Below are 17,926 nucleotides of genomic sequence, written 5' to 3'. Positions count from 1 at the left end.
TCTGTTATGTGTCAGTGCAGTGATAATCTTGGTCGAAATAGCAAAGCTTGCGCTTTGCGCTACAGAGAGCGCATGCCCAAAATAGTGGTAAAGGACTACCAACGCTATACATTGCATCGGACGTCACCTTAACAAAATAATGTATAATATCCCTGCACACAATAACCAGTATAGAGTCTTTGCGTGGTAGCCATCTTGCAGGGAAGTTCTTTTTTCCACAGGGAAACCTCCTTACTGCATACCCTGTCAAAAAAAAAACACTAGCCTACAAAATGGTAGCCATGCAAACCCTCTATTGTTGCCTTGGAAAAGATGTTTCACGTGCGTTCTTGAGATGGTTCATATTTTGTTTTTACTTTTTGGAGTTGATATTGAAATGAGGGTTTACATTCAGCGACTGAAATCAATGGATAAGCCGTTCAAGGCAAAATAAATATTCACTTGATACCTTGCCAAATCACAGACCTTCGCCACTGTTCAACGAGAAGTTGTTTTTGGTCGTAGTATTTGGGCAGACGAAATTAAATACAACATACAGCAGACCTACACTGAAGGAGTACTGCCTACTGAATGCGAATGTACAGTACTTGACCTTTTCAACATCAACAGTGGGTTGTCAATATATTGTCAACAGAGGGTGCCATAACAGATTCCACAGTATTATTGTGATAAACGTTTTATAGAAAAATAGTTAAATACTTCGCCAGGAGATGGAGGAAGATATTGGTCAACGGAGGGCGCCAGTGCTGGGCGTTGGCTTTCAGAGGCGACTTCCGTAATGGCACAAAGTCCTGGAACAAAATAAGCTCCGGTTCTATATGCGGTAAATATTCACGAGAAATGATTTTTACTTAATATTGTGATCGATGTTTTGAAAAAGAGATGGCTATTTCACATGAGCCGTGTCGTCATACGTTGAAGGACAATTTCACAGTCTTGAAGGAATACGGAAATAACCTTTAGCAATTGATCAGTTTGGAATATTGAAACACTGTCGGTAAATTTGTGTGCAAATATGCGACTTGTAGGAAATGCATGTTAGTCTTGGAAAGAGTACAGTCCTTTTTGGAAGACCTTTTTCGTGCATGATGATTCAATAGGTAACGTACACCTGTAAATTGGCAAGAGAGAGTGCTCCGTGTAGAATTTGAAACGAAAAAGTCTACGGAAGAGTGTTAAATTTTCAATAACTTTCTCCGAAACTTGGGAGTCTTTCTTCACTCCAAGTTCATTTTGTTTTAAATGTATTTATAATTAATCTGACTGCCAATATAATGCTTCATATCCTGGGAATAAAATCCAGTTCTTTTCTGGCGTAGAGTAAGTTACAAAGTAATGTAGTATCGGGCTAGAGTGACCTGTACAATAAGATGAATAAGAATTCAGTACTAAATTTTGTACCAGTTTTGACCACAGTCGTAAGTGTTAGCAATTACAGATGGCTGAACTTTTTTTTTTCAGAGTGTTGTTTTGTGACACCGAACATGGCAATCTCAGCAGTAGGAATTGTGAGGAATCTTTCAAGGTGGAAGCCATCTCCATGGCAACGGGGACATCTCATGCCCCCGCTACTACATACCCATCAAGCCCTCCATTCTTCTAGCAGGTTGCTGGCGAGTCAGAGTGAGTACACCCACATTATTGTCGGTGCTGGGTCAGCGGGTTGCGTCCTGGCAAATAGGCTCAGCGCTGAGCCAGCCAACAAGATCCTACTCCTGGAAGCCGGACCCAAGGATTTCTCCTGGAAGATTCGCATGCCGGCCGCTTGGCAGAATGCAATCCTTTCAAGTTCTTATAACTGGCACAATAACACATACCCTGAACCCCATTTGGGGAACAGAGAAATCTATATCCCTGCCGGGCGTGTCTTTGGTGGGTCCTCATCCATCAATGTAATGTGCTACGTCAGGGGGCACGCTTTAGACTTCGACCGCTGGGAGAAAGAGGGGGCTGAGGGTTGGTCCTACGCAAACTGCCTGCCTTACTTCCGTCGAGCTCAAACCCACGAGTTTGGACCTGATGAGTATCGAGGTGGTGATGGTCCGCTTCATGTTTCCCGGGGAAAGTCTAAGAACCCACTGTATCAGGCTTTCATCGATGCAGGAGGACAGGCTGGTTATTCCGCAACGGATGATGTGAATGGCTACCAACAAGAAGGCTTTGGGTATATGGACTTCACCGTCCATAAAGGGGTGCGATGGAGTGCTGCCAGTGCCTATCTTCATCCAGTTGTGAAACGCAAGAATTTGACAGTCACCTCAAAGCTTCTTGCGACCAGGGTGCTCTTTGAAGACGTCAAAGCTGTCGGTGTGGAGTACTTAAGCAAAGATCAGATAACCACAGCTCGAGCATCCCAGGAAGTTATTTTGTGCGGAGGCGCCATCAACTCGCCTCAGCTACTGATGCTGTCGGGTATTGGTGATGCAGATGAGCTCAGAAAGCACAACATTCCCGTCGTTGCACATCTTCCAGGCGTTGGACAGAACCTTCAGGATCATCTGTGTTTATCCCTACAGTATCAGTGCACCCAGCCGATCACCCTGTACCCAACACAATTCCCCCACAATAAGATCCTCATCGGCTCACGCTGGTTGCTGTTCCAAAGTGGCCTTGGTGCGTCGCCTCATTGTGAAACACTTGGCTTCATCAGAAGTCAGCCTGGTGTCGAACATCCCGACATCCTGGTGGAGTTCCTTCCCACTACTTTGGCTGAAGATCCAAACAAAAGAGGTGACTGTCATAGTTATGAGGTATGCGTTCTTTCGTTGCGACCCTCAAGTAAGGGCTTCATCAAACTGAGGTCCAGCAATCCCCGGGAACGCCCTATCATTCAGGCCAATTACCTGGAGACCGAGATCGACCGGGAGACCATGAGGCAGTGCATTCGCCTTGGACGTAAAATCTTGCAACAGCCGGCCTTCGACCAGTATCGCGGCCCTGAAATCCAGCCAGGCGCTGCAGCCGAGAGTGACGAAGATCTTGACGAATTCGTCCGGAAGACAGGACGAAGTTTCTACCACCCATCATGCACTTGTAAAATGGGCAGTACCTCTGACCCGATGACGGTCGTGGACAGTCAGACGAAGGTACTAGGCGTAGAGAATCTGAGAGTCGTCGATGCATCCATCATGCCCAGCATTGTCAGTGGGAATCTCAATGCTCCAACCATCATGATTGCAGAGAAAACTGCTGACATCATCCTTGGCAAGGAACCACTGCCAAAGTCAGCTGCAGCTGTGTATCAACCGGCAACCTTCTAAACTCAACATTAACGAAACATATAATATTTTACCGAATCCTCGAGAACTTTTGACAACTCCAGCACCAAGAATTCAATCTGTATGGTGACGTTGCTTAATTTTCGGAAATCGACTGCCGTGCAGGAAACCAACAGTATTATATCTTGGGGGCGACTCATTACTTGCGTGTCAAAATAATGTACTATACGAGAAACGTTGTGTAGGCCTGTCAGAAGTTTGCTTTGCCGTGAAGTTATTCCTAACTTCTGTTGAATTAATTCCTGGGAAGCGGACACTTAATGTCTGTGTCCCTCATCCATGTGTTCACGACGATTGAAGAAACCAAACTAAAAATCAGAAGAAACTGTGGCCCATTGGACAACACATTTTGGACATTGTAAAAAAACAAACGGCCCACAAAGCAGCTTTAGCAGTTGTATATGCAAAATTGTAAAATATCATTAAAACGCTGGTAAATCCATCACAAAGTCATAGCTAACGGGCAAGCTGTAAATAGATACTAAGAATAAACACATATCCAACTCTTCAGCCGCCAAAAAGTTCAACAGTTTAAGCAGAATCGCCTGGTAAAAAATAAGTGGTGTCGTTGTACCCCTTTTGTAGAAACGCAAGCTTGGAATTCAGGTATTCTTAGTTTGATAGTTTTAAGCCCGTACTGGGCTTCTCGAAAAGTTATCTGCCATGATGATGGGAATTTTCCACGGACAGACCCATATGCACGCATAGAAAGCAATGTCTGTATTGACACATCACTGAGATAATTTAACTGCGACGACACATCTCATTAATTGCGCTTCATATGACTATATATGTAAGCTTCCAATTCCATGCTGCAATGCTTTTTTGAATTTGCAATCGCGGTAATGAAGAATGCTTAAAGGTATTTTGCACTTAAAAACTATTTTCCTCGTAGTAATCAGAACGGTTACCTTAGAATGCAGCTTTCTTTTATCACTGTAAGAATTTTAAATATATATTTTACCTGATACTTGTTAATATCCGTAACGGGATTATTTTCTTCCAAGGTGGTGGATAAAAGAGGGTCTTTGATTGGACATCAAATTCTTTTCTCACAATACCGTGAAAGAATGCCATGGGTACAAAATGTGTTATCTGACCTGATGTTCAGGGCATGCAGGAACTTATGTTAGCGACATCCACTTACACTAAAACTGAGGCGTCCAATTCCTTTGAATGAAATTGAGAGTTTCTGAATGCCTCCAAATCTTTCTTTGTTGCTCATATGAAAACTTGTTAGTGGATTTTGATTTGACTGACGTCTCACATTTTGAGGTTTGCACGTTGAGCATACCCCCCCCGGTTTTAGTCTCTTGATCGTTTCTGTAAAACATTTTGCCATTCAGTTTGGCTTTGTGTTTCCGAGGCTTTTCCGTCGGTCGAAAGCGTTCCTTGCAACATACTTGTTGTTCTGCTCACTGGAAATGCGCCTGGATTACGTAATCACATACTTTGCTTGCCAAGGAATGGCAGGTCTTTAATGAGATCTTTAGGGCGCGTCTTATTTGTTCACCAACCACCCGTGGCACGGCACCTCTGGAGTTGTTCTCGCTACGAACTTACACTGTAATTCTGATTTGGTGGTTATTCCGTCGTTCGTGGGAGGCACAACTTATCAACTTATGAATTCAAGAGTTTTGGTGAGTATAGGTACGGCCAATATCGATTTCCTCAAAAGAAAAGAATCCCAGAGATCTGGCAGGACCACGTAACAATTTTTGATTAGTTTGCGAACAACAGCTTCTTCGTCATGTAACCAGAGGACTTGTCTCCATTCGGGAGGAAGATTGCACTTTATGCATAAAGCTAACACGATCTGACTTAAATTCGAACTTCCTTTTTTTTTTCGTTTTGAGCGGAACCAAATTTGTGTAGTGGTACATGTATGTTCAGAAGTCAAGTCAAAGTTCAGACAGTTTTTGCGTCAGTTACATTATTAATCATATCCTGAACTGACTTGCCTAGGACAAAACTCGTGGGAACTTCCGATTGAAAAATAAGAAGTTGAACCCCATGAATAAGCATTTTCAATGGCGTATATACATGTAGCACACTTGGATCTTGTAACGCCGTTTAAGTTGAATTGTCAATTAGTAATTCACAAATTACAGTTTCTTAAAAGTATTAGGGTACATCAGATTAAAATCCTCACGTAGAGAAGATACTGGTTACTCTGCGACATTAGTTGGGATGTCGAAAACACACTTTAAGTGAATGGTTCAGTAATTTGGGAGTGGCTTTCTTACAGACTAATCCGATTAGACGCTGTAACCAAGGTGCCACTGTACTCGCACGCGCATTCTTCAGCTTGACACGCACGTGCGTTTGGCAAGTGACGACACCCTATTGGTATAGGAGGCATGTAACGCGCGCGTACCACCTGTCCACGAGCGTTGTGCCACCGTAGTAATGGCTCCTAATTCTGGCTATCGAATTACACTATACATGCGATTATGGACATCATTGCGAATCGAGTTATATGTAAACCCCCAGTTTTTAATCAAGTCCGGGGCGTGCTAATTAGCACTGACCAATCGCAAATCGTCATAATAAAGGGTGACACCATAAACAAAGAGTAATATGTGGAGTCCAGTTTGACAGTTAAGTCTATGCATTCAGTGTTTACGGTTTGGGCAATAATTATGGGAAGTATATCAGATCAAATACTTTATTCTTCATTGCATTGATTATTCATACCAAAAAAAAATAATAATAATAAAATGTTTGTTTTTTTTATAGTAAATTGATTATGGAACAATGAAAGTCACGGTCAATTCACCCAAAACCGATAAAGCATATCAGATAAATATGGATTTGTTTATTGCATTGATTAAAGCAACAAATAAGCTCAATTTTAATTTATCCATAAGCAGCCAACAATATCAGATCAAATAAGTTTAAGTTTAGTGCATTGATTATGCAACAATTACACACCAGGTCAATTCACCCGAAACCAATAAACCAGTCAAATAATCAAAAGGCATTTCCTAAAACAAACTTACAATGCAATTTAAACTGCAACATTAAACTCCACATTTGAATGACATTATAAAACCAAGTTTTGAAAAGTGAAACGATTGAGCTGGAATTTCTTTGACGGCCAACATTAATGAAGCTGCTCGGGCAGGAACCAGTTGCAGCACACGTACATCATTAGGTTTTGGCTGGTACCCTGCTGTTGCTATGACTAAATTCTTCTTTGTTCAACAAATGAGCGTTCATAGCAAGTCCAATGAAACGACGACTGTCAAGCGTGGACTCTCTTGCCAGTAAAGTCGCGTCTAAAATGGTCACTTACGTTTAACGTCATGGCCACAGTAGCTGTGGCAAAAAGGAAAGGTGTAGGTCAAATATATGCCATTCAGACACTACATGTACATGCGTAAAGCAGGACTTTGGAGCACTTTGGCAGCTTCATGTGCACCTATTCTCATCTTTCCATATTACTTTTTTTCACAAGAAAACATAAAAAATGTAGGCACTCTCTGAAATGCACATTTCCGTCGACTCTGAGGTAATTAGGAACATACATATTCTGCAACTAAGCCGACAAATGTCACTAAATGAACTAAAATAAAAAAGTTTTTCTTCATCCTTCTGATCCAACAAACTTAGACACAACTTAGTCACATCCATGTATATTACCTTTGGTTACTCGTTTGGCATGTATCGAATCAAAATGCGACACACGGAAAGGAAACCATGTTAAAACCTTTATAACACGTTAATGAATGGACCGTTATGTTAACTGATTTATTGATAGATGATTAGGTGCCGATAAAATCCAGTTAAATCAATCACATGAGGTACCAGCAGATTTCATAAAAACATCAAACACACTGAAGTAATTGTGAGAAGGGTTACTGGTACATTCCCCCCAAAAAAATCGTCAAGGAATGTTCGTTATAAAAAATTCACAGATGCCAAATTAAAACTTGACTTCTTAAAGAATACAATGCAATACAATTCTTTGATCTAAAAATACGAAGAAAAAATGTTTCAACGGCACAGATAAAGGCGTTAATTGTAAAGTATATGAATAGTTAGGAGTTTCATAGTTTTATGACCTTACACGTACCAAAATGTAAATTTCTTAGTAAATCGAAATACTTACAAAATACCTTAAAATGTGATTTATAAGCTGCTCTAGAAATCAACTAAATACACGTGCAACCATCCCAAGGAACAAATTTGGTTGGCGACCCATTTTTGGTAAAACAATTTTTTTTCGAACTTTGACACCGTTGATGACAAAGACCGCCTCCTGTTAAGCAACCTTGCAGATGTCACTTATCCGGGGAAACAAGTACATGAGATGAAGCTTCATAAAACAGGTATTCAAGATTCCTTTTCGTAAAGGATGAACTTACTGAGACGTGTACAAACCAAGCAACCATGAGAAGTTACACTGCGTGTACATGCAAAATAAGTGTACATCAGGTACCAAATCCCTATATAATCGTTAATTTAATCAATTAAAACCCCTTCACACCAGGAGAGAGCTACAGCCGCGGACCTGCGTGAGGACTGGTGCATACCACACGTACACTCTATTTATCGTGCACCTGCGGTTTCAATGTAGGGCTGCTGCTAGACAAGGCTTTGCATTCTGGACATACCGCAGCCCAGCACTCGCGGTCAAAAGAATCCCGGCGTTAAGGGGTTCGTGGAAGCACAGAATTTCTTAATTATTTGCTAGATATACATAAATATACACATAAAATGCACAGTATTTATCTTAACGAATGCTTGACATTTTTATTTAAGAAAATAGCATCGCAATGTCAAATTTTACAAGCTGAAAAACTTTGCAACTTCTTTAAGGTACACTTGTAGGAACACAAAGAAAAGGTCAAGGAACATGCTGACAGTGAAAACACCGAAATTACTTTAGTAACGGAATGCAGCATTAAGTTAAAAGCCACAATATTTAGATAAAATGTGAATACTGAAAACAAGACAGCCTCGGTGGACATCCATTACAAAGAACAGTACAATGTAGAACACTCTGTGGTGAATAAGTGCAACATGAAATGCTATTACAGGTGTACATTATTTAGACAAACACAAATTCTCCAAACCAAGCAGGCTTTGTTGACATCCAGTACAAGGTGTACATGTAGTACTCTTGAGATGAATAAGTGCAAGCATGTACTGTAAGTATTAAATAAGAGGTACATGTATGAACATTTGGTAAGATTTTAGGATGAACATCCCCATAGAACAGCTAGATGATACCGGTAAGAGATGGACGTTCAACATTGTGAATACATGTCTATCTTGGGGAGTAAAGGGGGCATTAGATGTTTTGGCATACTTGTACATGTATTAACGTTGAGTTTCCAAGGTTGCAGGTTGGTACACAGCTGCCTTCGACTTTGGCAGTGGTTCCTTGCCAAGGATGATGTCAGCAGCTTTCTCTGCGATCATGATGGTTGGAGCATTGAGGTTGCAACTGGGAATGCTGGGCATGATGGATGCATCAACGACTCTTAGATTCTCTACGCCTACAACCCTTGTCTGGCTGTCCACGACCGTCATCGGATCAGAGGTACTGCCCATTTTGCAAGTGCATGATGGGTGGTAGGCACTGTCCCCTGTCTTGCGGATAAACTCGTCAATATCTTTGTCGCTCTCGGCTGCAGCACCTGGCTGGATTTCAGGACCACGGAATGGGTCCAATGCCTTCTGCTGCAGGATTTCCCGAGAAAGGCGAACACTCTGCCTAATGTCGCAACGGTCCTTCTCTGTTTCCAAGTAGTTGGGCTGGATGGCAGGATACTCCTGGGGGTCTTTGGACCGCAATTTGACGTAGCCTTTGCTCGTGGCTCGCATTGTGCTGACGTGGACCTGGTAGGCATGGCAGTGGCCCATGATTCGTCCATGGTCAATCACAACCGATGGGAGGAAGTGGAACTGGATGTCTGGGTGATCCACCCCCGGCTGACTCCTGATGAAGCCACCTGCTTCCAAGTGGGGCGTAGCACCAAGACCGCTTTGGAATAAGAACCAGCGCAAGCCGATGAGGATCATATTGTGGGGGAACTTCCACTGCGCCGTGTATAGTGTGATTGGCTTGGTGCATTGATACTGCACATATAAATCCAGATGGTCCTGAAGGTTCTGTCCAACTCCTGGAAGATGTGCAACGACGGGAATATCGTGCCTTCTGAGCTCATCAGCATCACCAATACCCGACAGCATCAGTAGCTGAGGTGAGTTAATGGCGCCTCCGCACAAAATGACTTCCTGAGATGCTCGTGCGGTGGTTTTCTGACCCTTCTTTAAGTACTCCACCCCAACAGCTTTGGTGCCTTCAAACAGCACCTGGGTTGTGAGAAGCTTCGAGGTGACTGTCAAATTCTTACGTTTAATGGCTGGACGGAGGTAGGCATTAGCAGCACTCCATCGCACCCCTTTATGGACCGTGAGGTCCATGTACCCGAAGCCTTCCTGTTGATAGCCATTCATATCATCTGTTTCAGGATAACCAGCCTGAACTCCTGCATTGATGAAAGCCTGATACAGTGGGTTCTTAGACTTTCCCCGGGAAACATGAAGCGGACCATCTCCACCTCTATACTCATCTGGTCCAAGTTCGTGGGTTTGAGCTCGACGGAAGTAAGGCAGGCAGTTTGCGTAGGACCAACCCTCAGCCCCCTCTTTCTCCCAGCGGTCATAGTCGAGGGCGTTTCCTCTAACATAGCACATTGCATTGATGGACGAGGATCCACCCCAGACACGCCCACGAGGCCAATACATCTTTCTGTTGTCCATGTGGGGTACTGGTTCTGTGGTGTAGAACCAGTTATAGGTGTCCGAGGTCAGAGGGTACATCAAGGCAGCTGGCATGTGGATCTTCCAGGAGAGATCCTTAGGTCCAGCTTCCAGGAGAAGGATCTTGTTGGTTGGCTCCTCACTGAGCCTGTTTGCCAGGACGCAACCAGCTGACCCAGCACCGACAACGATGTGGGTGTACTCGCTCTGATCAGCCTGCACCCTACATATACTGGAGATATGAATGGTGCGAAGGATGTTGTGTTGCCATGGCATCGTCCTCCATCTTTGAAGACTCCTAACAAGAGCAATTCTGGACACATTCATGCTGGGTCATACGAAAGATCTTCCTGAAAAGAAAATGACATTAATCTGTATTTCAGCATACATCTGTATATGTACATGTAGAACAGTATTTTAATCAACATTCATGTCAAAATGGATTTTTTAAATTTGATCTTTAACAATGTGTTTTTAAGATAAAAATGAAGTCACTTTATTACATTTCCGAGGCAAAACACCAAATCTTTGATCCCTTTAGTACATGTATCTGAACCAATAACTGTTAATAATTCAAAGTTTACATGTGGAAAACCCACTGCCTACATGTACATGTACATACCCTTCACTTTTATCAAACTCATACATGTAGATGGTTTTCTGTGGGAGGTGAACGACTGGAGAAGAACAAGTCAATATTACGGTACCTTCCATTTTTCTGACGAAAACTTGCAAAACTTAACAACAAAAATCTTCATCAATACAAGTAACCTGGGAACAAGCAAAGCCACCATGGTACAGCATGGGAATGGAACTACTGTACATCAGCTGGCCTATTTTGGTTTAGGTTAAAAATGAAAAAAAATATGCTTCTTGTTTTCCCGACCTGCCCTATTTTGACTGAATGACCCCAAAGTCTTTTGGGCAAAAATTTGTGGAAATCTGATATTGGAAGAAAGAATAAAAAGTGTCTACTGTACTTGTACACATACATGTGCGTGGTTTGAATGTGCATTGTACATTTTTATGCATGCAGCCAGAACCCTTTAGAGTTGTTTATTTCATTTTTAAAGACAAATGCCAACCAACTTCTCTTGCTGTGAAATGTTTCCAGTTCACACAGTTTCAAACTGAATCAGTATAAAAATGCTGGGAAAAAAAGAAATAATTTTTCCTCCCTACCCAACCTGTCTTCAGATGCCATGTTAGGGGAAAGCATGTAGTTCTTTGAACCTTGGGTTACATGTACTGGTAATTTTAGGGTACTGTCAAACAGAGAAATATGCCGAGGAAAAAAAGTTAAAATCTTGCAACTGCTCCACAGCTGACTTTGGCAGCATTTTCTAAATACAGGTAGCATAATTAATTATTAACCCAGGCATATTTCTCTGTTTGACGGTACTCTAAAATTAATCCCTGGTTCCAAGAACTATGTACGTGTATAAATTTAACAGAAAGCAAAGGTCAACTGTGAGGGACCCCAAAATGGTCTGTTTTCTGCTGTACAGAGTTGTATTTGAGTCCCTCACAAGTCCTTTCACAAATAAATGTATGTAGTTCTTTGAACCAGGGTTTAATTTCAGAATACCATCAGAATGCCATTAATACCACATAAAAAAGCTGACTTCCCACGACTAATCTACAGCTGACTTTGGCAACATCCCCTTAATAAGGCCAGTAGCACACGAGTATGAATGTTAACTCGGGAATGGGAAATTATTTTATACTGCACTGTATCTCTTTCCAGGGAATTCATTTTGATTTCACAAAATGAGAAAACAATTTCCCACAGTGGGAAAACATTTTCATACCTTTTCACATGGGTGAGAAATATTTTAATGCCTTGTGAAATATCAATGTGAATGGGAGCAGGAATACCCTTTAAAAATTTCTCATTCCCACTTACATGTAGAGTGTTGACTTTCAGCAGCAAATTAAAGCATGTGGGTTTACAAAATATGGCCCTGATCTCAATACATTTTTTCCCATCAATACCTTTCTAATTTTTCAGGTCCACTTCCTTTGCTGCAAGTTTGCTGAAAATTTTCGATGAAAAAAAAGTTTGTTTCAAAATTAACCGTGCTGTTTACCACAATTTAAAAGAAATGTCACAACATCATTGGCCAAGTGAATCGCATCTGCAATGAGATGGAAATTCTTCCTGAAAAGTTTCTGGACAGTAACGGGGGTTACTGTACAAATGTACATTTCAGGGTTCCTGTTGCAATAATGCTGCAACCACCCTGGGATTTTATGACCCTCAGGGCTTGAGAAAAGCTATATTTTGTCATAGATATCAGCCATCTGGAAATTTGAGTTATGCATGTACCTGTATATGGTATTTTGATGGGTTTTTGAAGCAGCAGGGGGCTCCTAGACAATAAACATTAATTCATGGGCACTAATGAAGCCTTGTGTCATGTACATGAAGGCCTTTTCATTTCAGTCAGCTACCTGATCACATGTTCATTGAATTTGACTTTAAACTATTTTTGTTTGGCAAGTGGAAATAATTATAGAATGTATTCTACATGTACATGTGTAAAACCATATGTCGGATGTGGCATATTTGGAGAAAAAAAATTGGACTCTACATTTATAAAATTACCAACAAATCAATTGCCAGCCAGAGTGACATTTTGAACACATTATTTGCATCTCAGACATTGTCAGGTGGAGTGCGCCAACAGGTTGTTCACTGTGACCTTAATTACCACTGGCAATGACTGCAGGTTATATTTAGTGATAAAAGGGCCCACCTCTGAGTGTAGATGTACATGTATTCTCATCTAACTGAATATGGTAAAGTTTGACTTGGGTGAACCTGATAAAATGTGTACTTCGGAATCTTGTGTAGTTTCGCCTGAGTGCTGAAACCTTATATTACATGGATTCTGCACCTCTCCCTATTGTGCTTAAGACCTGCGTTAACTCTGGCTAACTGAGCTGATGAGATGCAACTGCAAGGCTAGCAGTAAAAGCACAAAAAAATCTCGGTTGGTAATTGCAGACATGTGCTGGAGTCCGATTTACTCACTAACGTGTGAAAACTGCCACCTGTATGGGCAGGATTTTCTACATCATGATTTTGGCTTGCAATGATAAGTAGAGTGTTAAATTGGTCCTGCTAAAACATTTATCACTTTGTATCTCAAACATGGAAAAAAAGACATCCCTAGAGGCATTGTACAGAGCAGGTGCACCAAGAAGCTGAAATTCAGAGTGAAATCTAAAAAAAAAACAGCCCCAATCGGCCGAAAGCTGAATTCTCACACTGCTGCATGAAGCAAGAAACATACATCATGCAGTACAGCAAGCATTTAGAACACAAAAGAAGGCTATCACTGAAAGTCTTTTGTGACAAATTGCTTTTTGAATACCTGAACTGGAACTGAAGAATGACTTTATTCTAAATGCATTTGTCAGATTTTCTCTATAGTCTGGAGGTGTTTACCACTAATTCCTGAACGGAGGATGTGCCAGTCTGGAGTGAGCCCTTTTTGTTAAAAGTTCTCTTTGTGGAGGAGCATTGGTTCACCAGCAGTACACCTATAAAAGCTACATTGTATTATCCTTCAGGTTGGACAGTGAGGAGAAATGTTCCTTTTTAACCATCAAACAATGCCCATTAACTGGGCAACAGTTTTGCAGAGCGATTAAAACTGACTGTAGACTGTTGTTTCTGAACTGTTTGTATTTTGACCTCGTTCCTTAATTGGGCAAGGAGATTAGTAAAAAAAAATCACATTTGAAAAAATCCAACGTACGCACTTTATTAGACAGCTCATTTTGTAAGCGGGAACTCCAGGAAACATGCCCAGTGTTATGTTAAACACTTGCCGGTTTACAAAAATTGCCAGTTAACCTTCCTGTACAAAGTCATACTTTAGATACATGTACGTGTAGCTGGATACGTGTAGCTTTCCAGGATCAGACAGACAGATCACCGACAGGTCAGGTCAAGTCGGGGCAGCACATACATGTATGGTAAAACTCATGTTCATTCCACGTTACACTAAAAGCCTTCTGAGCTCCATACAGGAAGTCACTATTGTTGAAACTTTATTACGTTGCATTAGACTAAATATTGTATGCGCCCATAGAAAACAGTGCAGAATTGGACAGAAACAGTGCCTGCCGCCTGGTGACTCTCAGGAGCAGGTTGACCTCGCATGTGTCACTGGAAATGCAAGATTATGGCAACAAGTTCTGTTTTCTTTTCAGTTTTGTAAGGGAAACCATGCAATGTTTATTCTTCATCGTTTCATGAAAAAAAAAACCATGTAAATGTAGATAGACCAGTAGTAGTCAAACCGTGTCCTCAGATCTTAATTTACATGTAGCCGCCTGCCACTATGCAAACAGGCCCACAAGCTGGAAGTTTTTATGAACCCTGAGTTGAAATCCACACAAGTCCTGTACATACAATGATACATGTATCAGTATGGCAAACATAATCCATGGATCCAAACAATTAATGAGCACGTGCATAGAAATCTAGCGATTTACATTAGGCCAAACAAAAAATTAGTTGTGTTTCCTATTACACTGAAAACTAAATTAGGTTGGTTGGTTGGGTAAAATATTTTTTTTTTACTCTAAATTTTTATAGCCTAAAACACTAGGGTCAGATGATAGTCTGTATTTTTTTTTGGCGGGGGGGGTGTATATTTGTAACAAGTACTAAGTCAGTGTCAGATTCATACGGTACATATGCATATCAATATTACATATCAGCACGTCTATTGAGTAGTAAAGTGGCTGGTTGTTGAAATACTAACACACAAGAGCCGTCCATCTCATACAAAAAAAAAATTAAAACAATGCTATGTGCAGGACGAGGTTTTAAAAATTAGGCTCAGGGCAAGGCACCATAACTTTTATATTGTATTGATTTGTCGAATAAAAAGACATAGGTTCCGTGTGATTTTCTAGGTTAGGTCGGGTCTCCAGAAACACAGGTATTTTTTGTTTGGCCTTATGGAATGCACCCTTAACCTTAACCCCCTGCTGCAGGCTCTTGCATTAGAGAACATTCTGAAACCAACAAACTCCAACAGATACTGTGTATTTGTACATGCATGTCACTGTACCCAACCCGATAAACACAAACTAAGTGACTCGTTACAGTTTGAGTGATATGGTAAGGATGGGTCTATACAGTGTAGGATGACTTGCACTGCAGCAGTACCAAACCTGACAAACTCAAGCATAGTCCAGCAATTGGTACAGCAATCCTGACATTGCACACAATGAACCCTGTGTGTCCAAACTTGCACAAAATCCAACACCATCACCCTGGGCCTTTGATACCAAGTCCAATGAAATTCAACAAAAAGTTAATCGGGTATAGTGCACGTACCAAACCTGCTTAAACCTAGCAAATCCTGCTGTTGGAGTTTGATGGACAGTGGGCAGTTAGGGTTCAACTGCCCTCATTCTCAAATCTAGATTTTCTTGCCACAAACACTTTACATTACAAGTGTTTATAACCCTCCCAAGGGTGTTAATGCAGTATCGACTCAGAAAGGAGCAAGCATTGCATTGCCCCTTTACACTCAGGAATTTCTTCTAAAAGTGTTGTTTTTTTCTTTCAGACCCTTTGCTCATTTTTCAGTTTGCCGGCACCTTTTTGTCACAATTGGAAAGAGAAGGAACAGAAAAAAAGATTAAATAGGAATATTAGGACATTGTGGATTTTGAGACTTTTATTTTTGTTTTGTTTTTAGTTTTCCAGTTTTTTAAAGGATTTTTAGATGTTTCATTTTGTTAAAATGTTTTGATTTGTTAGTTTTAGTTTACATGTAGTTTACTGTAACTCATGATCCAACATTGCATTTAGCACCGATTACAGAATAATAATGAATTTAGAAGACGATGAAAAAATGTTTTGATTTGTTAGTTTTAGTTTACATGTAGTTTACTGTAACTCATGATCCAACATTGCATTTAGCACCGATTACAGAATAATAATGAATTTAGAAGACGATGAAAAAATGTTCAGTTCAGAAATGGCGATGTCTTTTTGGATGCAAAGCTGGTACATGCAAAGCTAAAAGCATGATGTATGTATAGACCTACACTCCATCAGACAGCATAGTGTGATCAACCTCCAATTCATCATGCATATCGACTGAGTACAATGGCTGAAGTGTGGGTGTGAGCATGTCACGCCGTGAACTTATGTATGACCCATTAGTTCCAATAATGGCAACGAGCACGTGGGAGGTATGAGCAACATAATTGAACATTTTCTTCAGAAATCTGCTGACTACATGGTTGGCGCAACCTAACTACAGCACTATTTGGGGACCGTGATGTAAAACGGCAGAAATGGGGAGGCAGTGACTTTTGCAACTGGGGGCCAAGCCCCCCCCCCAACTTTTTGCAGGCGGGTCCTGTAATCGTGGTAATGCATAATGGGGTTGGGCTTAATGAATCCACCTTGGCTGATGTCCCCCCACCCCACACTTTGAAAAAAGTTCCGCTGCCGAAGGGAGCCATGCAGAGAGTAGGCTAACTTGGTTGGCATGGTCGGGGCATTGAGGTATTCTACCTCCATGGTTTGATCATGCTCATGACAAGCATGACATCTTATTCCCAGACAGTTCAGCTGTCATTACAACATGTAACATTTAGGAACTCACCTTCGATCCAAGTTTGGAGATAATATAAGATGCAGCTGGATTGTACGTTGATTACACTTTACAAAGAAGTTGTAGCTGTCTAGTGCCAAACAAGTTGATGACTTGGCCTGTAGGACTACTGTACGTACGTATGATGAACCCTCTGCAAGCGCCAGCGCGCCAAACACGTTTGTTTATGTAATTCACGCATATCGACAACGCGTCGACGTAACACTTGAGAAGCGCCGCGCCCTCTGTTGTCGTAGTTAATATTTGTCAACCACGTTCTTGGTTGTGCGAACCCAAAACGAAACGCCCATAGAGAGTCCTTCAGTTCCGCTGCCAACGTAGTTGAACTCTGCAACAAGGATGATACGTTGCATGTACTAGTACTTTCCGCAAATTCCTTCGGGAAGTGGAGGCCACTGGATGGAGGGGTAGACTTGCATGTTGACAAAAACGTCAAAATAGTCTTGAACGGAGGGTTGAATTTACTTGTAAAGAGATAAACAATTTAATCTTTTCAATAAACAATACGCTGAAAATGCTTTTGTTTGTAACATGTGACGCACTGTAGCCGAATATACAGGTTGGAATTTTTGTTTACAGTTGTCAAGCCGCCATTTTTCGTCAGGTCTGCTTGGTTGCTTCGGGTTGCCCAGATATCGGACAAGTTTTAATTTTAAGAATTTAAACGAGTGAGTAGCCTAAGAAATTATACCACATATATGACATAGCCTACACGACATATTTGCCTCGACTAGGCCTAGGCCTACAGTCATCATGGTCATGACTTTGGTCCGTGTATTTTCATGCATGGTCAAGTTGGACTAAACAGGGCCCAACATATACTCTGTCATATACTGCCGGGGCCCAGTCCCGAGTGATAGTGACTTCTTTTGAAAAAGTTTATCTGGGATGTGTGGAGGCATAATCAGACATTTGCTGGATTTTATGAGCTGAAATTGCACTGGTATGTTCACTGCTTACAGAGTAAACTATCCCCTAGGATGCTAATTGCAGAAAACTTGCCTTTTCCTAGTTTCGAGGTAAAAAGATTGCCTTACGCAGTCATTTTAGGTGGCGTAAGTTGCACCAAACGAAGCGAAAATGAACGATTTGACTAGCTTATTGGGTGCGGTTAAGCCTCATCTTTGCTGAACTTAAGGCTTATACGAGAAATGAACAACTTTGTTGTACAAGGTAATAATAGACTTTGGCTGTGAGAAAACTGTGAGACTTTTT

At 41.3% G+C, this 17,926-nt stretch overlaps 2 protein-coding genes and 1 pseudogene across 41 annotated transcripts in view; 2 read left to right on the top strand and 1 right to left on the bottom strand.

The window, feature by feature from the left end:
• The first annotated feature begins 726 nt into the window (after positions 1-726).
• Positions 727-4,460, top strand: LOC110978695 (choline dehydrogenase, mitochondrial pseudogene; annotated as a pseudogene). Of its 2 annotated transcripts, none has more exons than XR_015428330.1 (2): positions 727-823; positions 1,462-4,460. The product of XR_015428330.1 is annotated as a choline dehydrogenase, mitochondrial pseudogene, transcript variant X1 (transcript). The 2 variants fall into 2 exon arrangements; XR_015428331.1 differs by lacking the exon at positions 727-823 and adding an exon at positions 878-1,100.
• Positions 4,461-6,076: 1,616 nt separating this feature from the next.
• LOC110978694 (choline dehydrogenase, mitochondrial-like) lies at positions 6,077-16,893 on the bottom strand. The gene is made up of 2 exons (XM_022233897.2): positions 16,703-16,893; positions 6,077-10,405 (listed from the first exon to the last, which is right to left on the bottom strand). Exon 2 carries the CDS (start codon positions 10,380-10,382, stop codon positions 8,607-8,609), a length of 1,776 nt encoding a protein of 591 aa, XP_022089589.1. The 5' UTR covers positions 10,383-10,405; positions 16,703-16,893; the 3' UTR covers positions 6,077-8,606.
• A 118-nt stretch (positions 16,894-17,011) lies between these two features.
• Positions 17,012-17,926, top strand: part of cspp1 (centrosome and spindle pole associated protein 1) — a 56,876-nt gene continuing 55,961 nt past the window's right edge. For 12 of the 38 annotated variants that reach the window (XM_087148995.1, XM_087149000.1, XM_087148996.1 and 9 more), the window contains exon 1: positions 17,063-17,379. The gene's annotated coding sequence lies outside the window, so the exon portion shown is untranslated. Of the gene's footprint in view, positions 17,380-17,926 lie in introns of all 38 variants that reach the window. The other 26 variants (XM_087148984.1, XM_087148980.1, XM_087148983.1 and 23 more) reach the window with 7 other exon arrangements.

Source organism: Acanthaster planci, linkage group LG18 (genome assembly GCF_054643075.1).
Source record: "Acanthaster planci isolate LZ-2023a linkage group LG18, COTS_SCS, whole genome shotgun sequence".
Taxonomy (NCBI): Eukaryota; Metazoa; Echinodermata; class Asteroidea; order Valvatida; family Acanthasteridae; genus Acanthaster; species Acanthaster planci.
The sequence above is the reverse complement of the archived record's forward strand: the minus strand, read 5'-3'. Positions and strand labels throughout refer to the sequence as shown.

Excerpts from the sequence above, each read along its gene's own strand:
- LOC110978694 (XM_022233897.2), bottom strand. The coding sequence starts at position 10,382 with ATGAATGTGTCCAGAATTGCTCTTGTTAGGAGTCTTCAAAGATGGAGG.